Genomic DNA, 10,078 nt, shown 5'->3' on the forward strand with positions numbered 1-10,078 from the left:
GATGCATAATGCATGGAGCTATCGGGAGTCGGGACCCCCGTCGTCCGGGCCGGTGGGGCTTCAAACACTCGCTCATCTGGCAGATGGATACATTATTTAACAACAAGTCTCTTGCTATTAGTCAAGTGTCCATCTTCCCAGCCCAAATTGCCACCGCCTGTACCCAAATCGCATTTGACATGCTGCGCAATTAAGCCCCGGCGCGCGCATACGTGCCTCGCGTGCGTGGGTGCGTGCGCGAGGGAGCGAGAGCGCTCAGGAGGAGGTTGCCATTACATTATTTAGAGATAATCCAAACAGAGGCACCGACAGACTGGTCCATCGATCCATCCCCGCTTCGGCCCCAATCAGATCGATAACGGCTAAAACAGCAGGCGCGTCTTTTACGCATTCGGTCCTGCGATGCAGAACGTCATGTTCCACACGCGCGCGCGCACTCACACACACACACGCACGCACGCACGCGCACACGCACACACACACACACACACACACACACACACACACACACACACACGCACCACACGTACACGTGTTTTATGGTAACACACAAACACGACCGCCAGCCAGCCTACCACGCTGCATGCTTGCCCGGCCCAGGAGCAGCAATTTCCATTTAGAATAGAAACTCGGAAAGTCAAGCTCTTTAATATAGCCTACAAAGTAAAACGTCGTTCTGTGTGCGTTTTGTGTGAGAGTCAGTGCGCGAGTTGTGTGTGCATGTGTAAAACTAAAAGAAAATGTGCACGCACGAGGTCCATTTGCTTATACACGACTACCAGGTTACTATACTACACTCTCAGAGTTAAATGTCTCCCTGTCTTGAAGCAACCATGCCGTGCTGCATGTGATATGAGAGAGAGAGAGAGAGAGAGAGAGAGAGAGAGAGAGAGAGAGAGCGCGCGTCGCATCTCCAAACAGTGCAATGAGTGCATCCTCCTCACTCACTCACAAACCACCAGCTCAATACGAAATAAATAATAATAATAATGTCGCTCACACACGCACACACTCACTCACTGTAACTGTGAGGCTTGCTCCGCAGCAGTTATAAACACAGAAGAGAGTAAAATAAAAATGAAGATAGGCTATCACAAAAATAAAGTAAAAATAAATCATCTTTAATTAATAATAATGTCTCTCACCTGCTGCCAGTTTTCCTCCAGGGAAGGCATCGCCGAGAAATAGCCAGTGTCATGCACGAGTTGAAGTTCCTGAAAAATACTGTAATTCGCCAACACGTCCATGTTGATACGAAGTTGAGAAGGGGGGGGGGGAAACACACACAAAAATATATATATATCTGTGTGAAAAAACGCGACAAAGTCCCACAGAAGAATCCACAGGAAAGAAACGCACTTCCCCCTCCAAAAAAAAGACACACACACGGTGTGATTTTAAAGCGATAACAGCTGAGATCCGCGCTTATCAGTTTTATGATTACTACTATTATTGCCTCCGTGCGTGGCGTGCACCTGAAAGTCCTGCTTGCTGCCTCCACCTCCTCCTCCTCCTCCTCTCTCCCAAAGCATAAACACAAAGATGAGCGCTTGAAAAGAACCACAACACAAATTGACGAATAGAGGAAGGAAGGAAAAAAAATAGTTGTAGAAATCCGCTACGCCAGTCCAGTTGTCACTCACTCATTCACTCACTCACACACACACACACACACACACACAGACACACACACTTATTTTACTTTAGATAGAAGTGCAGCATTGGTCAGGATATAGTAGTAGGGTTGCCAGGTTGGGCAGGCTGGCTGGATGTCTGGGGGAAGGAAGGAAGGAAGGACTTCAAAAACAAGCAGAAAAACGTCCATCTATTTCCGCATTTGGCAGATTGGAATCTTGCAAAAGAAAAATTCCGGCGTGTTTGTTTTTCCCTGTCTGTCTCTCCCATGCATGCAGACAGCGCTCCGCTCCTCTCCTCCTCTCCGGGACCAGACTCCAGGCTGCAGGCAGGCAGGCAGCAGTCAGTGTGGATGGATGGATGATTGGAGAGGGAGGGAGGGAGGGAGGGGGGGGGGGGTCACTCTATACTGCCACTGCAAGAAGAAGCACAGGAGAGAGCCTGGGAAGCGTTGCCAGACGTTGCGAGAGAAACAAGCGTTCATGCCGGTCCTATGGAAACAAGACCCGCCCACCACCACCAGTCCACCACCACCACCACCGGCAAAAAAATAGTTACTATCAAAATTAGTTTAACCACTTGAATTGTATACAAGTCTGCTATTTGAAAATAGCAGATCTACAATCGGGAATCATTTTTAAGTCACACATCTTGTATTTGGGGGGGGGGGGTCCCTGTCTGGCACAAAATATTTTCAGAAGGGGGGTAGGAGGGCCGCCAACCGAGCAAAGACAAATACATATACATTTTGGGGGTACTTGACATGAAAATCTTTGAGAAGTTAACTACAACATTATAACTTATAAGCAAGCCCAAATGCCAAATGCCAACTACACTCAACTTAACTACAATAATTATTTACAAGCAACTTAACAGAAAAAACAAGCACCGAGACGCTTATAATAAGCGGACGTGGCAACACCGCAGCTTGGCTGGCCGTGGGATGGAGGGGAGGAGCCAGCACGTCAATCAATTTCGTGCGTGACCTTATAAGGTAAATAGGGTTGATGATCTCACTCGCGTCCAATTAAGGCGGCGCCGAAACGGAGGGGAGTGGGCGGAGGCTGGAGGTAGAGGAGGGACGCCATTGGCCACGCGCGGCTGTCACTCCGGCCCCAACATGGCAGTGAAAGGTGAGCTATTTTTAGAAGGCTATATAAGCAGGCGCGCCAGCGCTTTTCCCTCACTCACAGCGAGTTGTGCGGCTGAGGAGGAAGCAGAGCAGTCTGCTCTCTGTCTTTCGCTCTGTACAATCTGGTACACGTACTACTATTACACGTCTCGAAGTGATTGTTAGCCTTTCAGAACGGTTTCTAAAATAAAACAAATCATGTCAATATACCGGTACAAGATTTGTAGGCCTATCGTTAAATTGTTAAACTAAAAAATGTTGTGGAAAATTGCAAATCTATGCTCAGAAGCTTTTAGATTTTTTCACTTTTAGATTTTCAAATAGCCAATCAGTGGTTAAATTAAAGTGGTTGTACATTGATCTTGATGCTTACACATTTTACTGGGGACCCCCTTATGGACCCGTGGGGGTCCCTGCATGGGCCGGACCCCACTTTGAGAACCACTGCATTAGGCCACATACCCCCAGTTCATACAATAAAATAACAACAATTGGACTTGGAGGGGGGGGGGGGGGGGGGGGTATTTTTGGAACCCTGGTGGTCCCTGCTCGGTTGGACCCCCAAAAAATAAGCGACAAACTGAACTCCTACCTATAATGTGAACGTTTTGGCTCTGGTGGCTTGGGAACAGACAAACCACTGAGATAAACAGCTGTAATGGTTGGTGATGTAACCACCTTGCCCAATAGAACTTCTCCTGTGGTTTGGGGTTTGCGTTGTTTTCACTGGCAGCCCTCAAGCATCCTTAAGTCCATGATCTGACTATAGGGTTGCGATCCTTTTTTAGCATTTTAACGACTCCTTTCTCCACTTATGCAGGTAGGCTATGTAACTCTGAGAGTTATGGTGGTCCGACTCCTTTATATAAATAAATGAAAGTTTGAGAACCACTGGTATTGTAATTGTATAGCAGATGTGAAGTCCACTGATATATACCAGTTCTGACAAGTGTGATATAACCTGTTCCAGAAACGGTTCCAAATCAACAGTTCCTCAATGCTTGTTCCTCCGGTTCCGGGTCCCAACACTACCTTTGATGCATGTGACATTCTTTTTTAAATCTCTTGTACTTTGCAGTCTACATTGTGACATCCATGTGTTACTGTAATTTGAGAGTTGAGTTGAGCTGCCAATGCAACTTGGTCCAATCCTTAATCACATACGGACAAACAACATCTATGCCGATAATATCTAACTTGCGGAGGTAGCGTGCCTTGTCCACGGGCAACAGATCTTTCATCGTATGGCATTGCAAATACGTTTGATAATCGCTACTCTGCGCAATATTGTTTTGGAAATGCCGCAAATTGCATTGCAGTGAATGTGAACTTCCCCGGCGCTTTGAATATGCGCCGTGGTGTCAGTGTATTTGCTACGTGTGCCTTGACTCCCTACGTGCACTTTGTATAAATAAATAAATAAAATAAATGGTACATTTATATAGTGCCTTTATCCAAGGTGATTGATTGTGCATTACATTCACCCATTCACACACACACACACACACACACACACACACACACACACACACACACACACACACACACACACACACACACACACACACACACACACACACACCGATGGTGGAGGAAATCATGCAAGGCACTACCCTGCTCATCAGGAGCAATTTGGGGTTCAGCTTCTTCAACACTAACTCTGGGGGAGCCCGGGATTGAATGCCACTCTATACCACTGAGCCACTAATGCCCGAACGAATGTATGAATGAATGTATGAATATCAGGCACAGACTGGCATAGAGAAAATCGGCCCTGGGATTTGTGGTCTTCACCGGCCCAAAGACGCCACTATGTTGTTTTGTTTGTTGTTTTGTTTTGCCTCAGCCATGGCCCCACGACTGCCCAGACCTTCTGGCCTCTGCCAGAATTGCCAGACTGTCCAATCCGGGCCTGATGAATATGGACGGGTACATAACCTCACATCTCCATATTTCATATTTAAAAAATATTGTGTGAATTACTTCATTGTACAACAGTGGCAGACAAAACTATAACTAAGTTAGGTCCTCTTCTTCTTCTTCTTCTCAATTTTCATTTTTTTCCCCCATTTTTTACATTTCCTGAAAAGTAACCGTTTTGGACATACAAGGTTTCCAAGCCGACAGCGGCGATATACAACATACACTGAGGGGACTTGTAGGTCATCTACTTTGACAAACCGACCACATGAGACAAACTGCCTCAGTGCCTGCTTGAGCCATTAAGACCTGAGGCCGGTTCTAAAAATGCCTTCTACTGTATCAGTGGTTCTTTGGCCGTGGAGCCCCTGAAGATGTATTGTGCCAGCAGGGCCCCAAAAGAGAAGATTTGTGTTCAATGATTATAGATGTAAAAGCTTGCAGAGCGGCATGAAGTGATGCACTGTGAGCTTATGTCTGCTATTTTTGAAGAGCCAATGCTGAAATCTGAAATGACACCTGTAGATGTTTTCCCGGTTTAAAGATTTCTAAAATATGAATGTGAATGTAATTTCCAGAGACTATTTAGCGTCTGTATACCGAACGAGTCACGCTTTTTTTGGGAATGGTATTATTCTTCCGGTTTGAGGGAAGGAAATTGTGGTTTGAGGGTTCCGGCCTGATGACTACAAAACAATGACTACAACATGATGTAGCGATATATCATAAACCAGAAAAGGAATGCTTCCTAGGCTAGTCGTGCAATGCATCGCAGATTGAAAACAGATCTCTAAACTCACAATATGTGGCGGATTTTACACGTTGTGAGTTTATAGACCTGCTATTTTTGGTCACGGATGCTGTTGTTCAATGAAGCCTGAATTTCACAATTAGGTCACACAATTAATGACACTTCTGAACTCTGAAGCAACAGATCCCCCCCCCCCCCCCCCCCCCCCACCTTCCCCCGCAAAACCAAGCTTGCACCATGGGTGACCGGACCTTCTGCTCGGCTGCCCCTTGACTGTGGAGCACCCTCCCTGACCACCTGAGAACAACACAGTCTGTTGGCGCTTTTAAGAGAGGATTAAAGACTCCTAGTTCTTATGCTCAGGTGATTTACCCTGTATTATAACATTTTGAGACTTGGATGTAAAGTGCAATATAAACAAAATGTATTATTATTATTATACTTATTATTATTATTATTATTATTATTATTATTATTTAAAGCTGTAATTAAGCTCACTTACTCTTTGCCTTATATAGCACAAAACGTGCTGTCCATCAAAGGTCAGCCCCGTTTGGAATCAAAGTCTGAGATTTACTACGAATTCTGTGCCAGCTTTCTGAGTGCTCCCACTTTTCTCACCTTTAATTGGTCTATTATCGGACATGTTTATCGGCTGCGTCTTACCTTTTATGTTTCTATCGCTGTGGTTGATCACGCCTCATATCAATCTCCCTTTTGTGTGTTGTAGTGTGAAGGCACACTTGAACTCTGGTAGGCTATACTATGTCCAAAAGTGGTTAATTTTCAGGAAATGGAAGATAATGTCGCAATTATTTAGTCATAATTTCTTTGTTAATATTTTTCATTGGGTCAATATTTATAAAACCCTCAGACACACCTAACCACATTCACGTTAAATTTTGCTGATGCACAAACTCATACATTGGCTGTTTTCATTACTTTTGCGTGACACCAAACAACATAAATTAAAAAATATATATATGGAGTTACAAGGTTTCTGCCCAACAGCGATGATATACAGTACATAATGAGAGAAACCACACTGCCAACAAGCAGCTCTGTTGGCACAGTGACCAAAGCTGTTGGTCTCTCAGTCAATCAAATGCTGTTGTTCATGTTTGTTTGTCTGATGCTACCCATTGTGTACAGTGTCCTCATAACCTATGGAATAATGGGCTCGCTGTATTCATTTCTTTGCTCCAAGCTGCCACTCCCACCGGTTACAATGTGGCTACAAATGAAACCAATGTATCACTTTTCACATTCAGCTCCTGCAACACCTATAATTCTTTTGCAGAGTTTCAATCCAAGGTGCTGTGCTGTTCAACTGAACTCGCAGGATTGCTGATAAGTATTAACATTATTGGTTATTTGTATGTCAGATTTTCTTGCTATACTGTATGTATAGCTATTTTGTCCTGGTTTTATTCCTATTTTATCATTTTTACTATCACTATTTTTCTACTAATTTTCTTCTTTTAATTAATTTAATTTAATTCACATCTAACAACTTTCAACCTGGCTGACATCCCTATTTTGTATTTGTCATTATAGCTGGAAAGTGTCAAAACATTTAAAATGTTTTCCCATTTCTTACAGCGTATCTGTGTCTGTATATTTTGCAAAACGCTGCATTGATCAACTTCTTGGCTTTCTCAGAAGCGAAGACATCTTTCTAAGATTCTGAATGCCAGTCAATTTGGGCTATAACCATGTTCAATAACTACCATCTATCTAAACGGTCTATAGCATACTGTACACGCCGTCCGTCCGTCCGTCCGTCCGTCCGTCCGTCCGTCCGTCCGTCCGTCCGTCCGTCCGTCTCTCTTGCTTGGCTCCAGGATGAAATGACTGAGGTGGCAGTTGAGAATGGCGAGGGGGCTCATCTCACAATTATGTACTGTACATACAACTTAAACTGAGGGGACAGAATCTGCAACGATGGGTGCCAGGCCCCCTCTGGCACCCCTGTGGCAACGGGCCTGCCCGCTATAGGGCTTTTTACGTCACCGGCACAACAACTAAACGTTTATCTTTCCTTTGGAAAGAAACAGTATGTATAGTATGTATATAGTATATAGTATGTGTGTGTATATATATGTTCATTGTGCAAATCAGCAGCAGAAACAACAACAACACACTTTTCCTTACTTGAGGGCCTCCCCTTCTCTTCATAGCACAAGGAAGTCACAAACCTAACAGCATTCATTGTCTCTACATGTTCTGCATCTTCAGCATGCTATTTAACACCATTTGTAGACAATGCAATGGTGGAGTAGGTTTCAGTTCCTATTAAGTTCGCCAACTTGACAAATAAAACACAAGTAAAGGGTACGATAGCCAGAGGTAATGCGTTCCTGGAATCATTGTGCTTCGCAGAGGAATTAGTAAGAGTGGGGGTCCAAGGACGGACTGTTGTTTGGTGTTGTTTTGTTTTTTTGCAGTCACAAACTGGATATATGCCTTCTTTAATAGGTTCCTGAGAATCCTGACCCATGCAGTGCTTTCTTTACTTGAAGGCTTTCTTTCCACTTTGTTACACAGGGGAGACATAAATGGTAGTATTGTCCTCTCTGTTGAGTACACTGCACATTTATTCAACCCTCGTAGACCTTGGCACTGCAGCCACTATAATAACTATCCATCTGTCTGTCTGTCTGTCTGTCTGTCTGTCTGTCTGTCTGTCTGTCTGTCTGTCTGTCTGTCTGTCTGTCTGTCTGTCTGTCTGTCTGTCTGTCTGTCTGTCTGTCTGTCTGTCTGTCTGTCTGTCTGTCTGTCTGTCTGTCTGTCTGTCTGTCTGTCCGTCCGTCCGTCCGTCCGTCCGTCCGTCCGTCCGTCCGTCCGTCCGTCCGTCCGTCCGTCCGTCCGTCCGTCCGTCCGTCCGTCCGTCCGTCCGTCCGTCCGTCCGTCCGTCCGTCCGTCCGTCCGTCCGTCCGTCCGTCCGTCCGTCCGTCCGTCCGTCCGTCCGTCCGTCCGTCCGTCCGTCCGTCCGTCCGTCCGTCCGTCCGTCCGTCCGTCCGTCCGTCCGTCCGTCCGTCCGTCCGTCCGTCCGTCCGTCCCTCCCCTCACCCCCCATCTCTCACTCTCTCTCTCCCCCCCGACCTCTCCCCCCCGACCCCCCCCCCCCCTCTCTCTCTGTCTCCCTCTCTCTCTCTCTCTCTCTCTCTCTCTCCATCCCTGGGGACTGTAAGGTCTCGATGGAGTAGCAGGGGCAGATGGCTTCTAGATTGGCTGTTTCGGAACATTTTCTCCATTGATTTTTACAGCTCTCTCTGCCAATAGGAATTAGTAGGAACAGAGGGGGAGGAGAGGGGGGGGGGCAATGGAAGAGAAGGAGAGGTGGAGAGCAAGGAAAAGAGGAGTGTGTGTAATCTGTGTACATTTTGAAAGAGTGCACAAACGCACGCACGCACGCACGCACGCAGGCACGCACGCACGCACGCACGCACGCACGCACGCACGCACGCACGCACACACACACACACACACACACACGCGCACACGCACACGCACACACGCACACGCACACGCACACGCACACGCACACGCACACGCGCACGCGCACACACACACACACACACACACACACACACACACATACACACACACACACACACACACACACACACACACACACACACACACACACACACACACACACACACACACACACAGATGGATATAGGCCTATAATATGAGCCTATGAATATGTTATTGTGTGAGAGTGCACTCTGCTAGCATTATTAGCCCATAACCACACTCAAATGCCTTTAATGCTTTCTATAACGTTTAAAAATGCTGACCCCCACCTGTCCACCTGCCATTTAGCCATGGTCTTCCGACCATCATGACTGTGCGTGTTCACGCAAATCTTCACTTAGCGTTTGTAGGCTTACTGTTGCACTAAAGCGAAGGGGGGAAAACTTTCACTTTTAAATAACTACTACTAGACCCTGGCCTATATCGTCTGTCGGTAGTCCAAAACTGTCTATTTTGAATGATTGAATGAATGAATGAATGGTTTATTTCGAACTATTCAATTAAAAAAAAACTTTTTTTTAAAAACATGATCGAAAAGGAATAGGCAGAAGCTTATAGCTTATTTATGCCTATCCTTATTACATAAGGACGTAGAACATGTACAGGGTGTACTATTTTCAGGACTCTAATTCATAAATAGCAAAAGTAGCAGATCGACAAGTTAGAAACGTGTCGCTTCCCGTTCCGAGCTTGCAAGATCTGCTATTTTGATAACTTGTGATGTGTGATGCTGTCTAGTAGGCTATAATCAAGTGGGGCATTAATTAAAAAAAGAACACAATAACTTGTATAGGAGATAAGAGGTTGCCCGACAGCAACGATATACTTCATCATATGCCGAATAGTGAAAATGGCTGATCTTACAAGCTCAAATGTTGAATCAGAGGCTCAAAGTTTGAACATTTTAAAATTGATTACAATTTCTTTTACATTTCCTGCTAAAAGGATAATACAAAAAGCTCCTAGGTCTTGTTTCCATTGTGGTCCTATAGTTTATACTCAATGAATCAGAGAATACAATACACAAAATACCTACCACAACAAGAAAGATCACCAAATGACATGCCCCAATTAGGGACGCAATGCCTCAATGTGGT

The 10,078-nt window shown here is 45.3% G+C and overlaps 1 protein-coding gene across 1 annotated transcript in view; it reads right to left on the bottom strand.

Annotated features, from left to right (window-relative positions):
- The window catches only part of klf7b (Kruppel like factor 7b), a 65,473-nt gene extending 63,906 nt beyond the window's left edge, over positions 1-1,567 (bottom strand). The window contains exon 1 of the mRNA XM_083777156.1: positions 1,146-1,567. Coding sequence (XP_083633282.1) covers positions 1,146-1,247 — 102 coding nt within the window. The 5' untranslated portion in view covers positions 1,248-1,567. The remainder of the gene's footprint in view (positions 1-1,145) is intronic.
- Between the last annotated feature and the right edge of the window lie 8,511 nt (positions 1,568-10,078).

Source organism: Protomyctophum parallelum, assembly GCF_964188405.1.
Source record: "Protomyctophum parallelum genome assembly, chromosome: 11".
In the NCBI taxonomy this organism is placed as follows: Eukaryota; Metazoa; Chordata; class Actinopteri; order Myctophiformes; family Myctophidae; genus Protomyctophum; species Protomyctophum parallelum.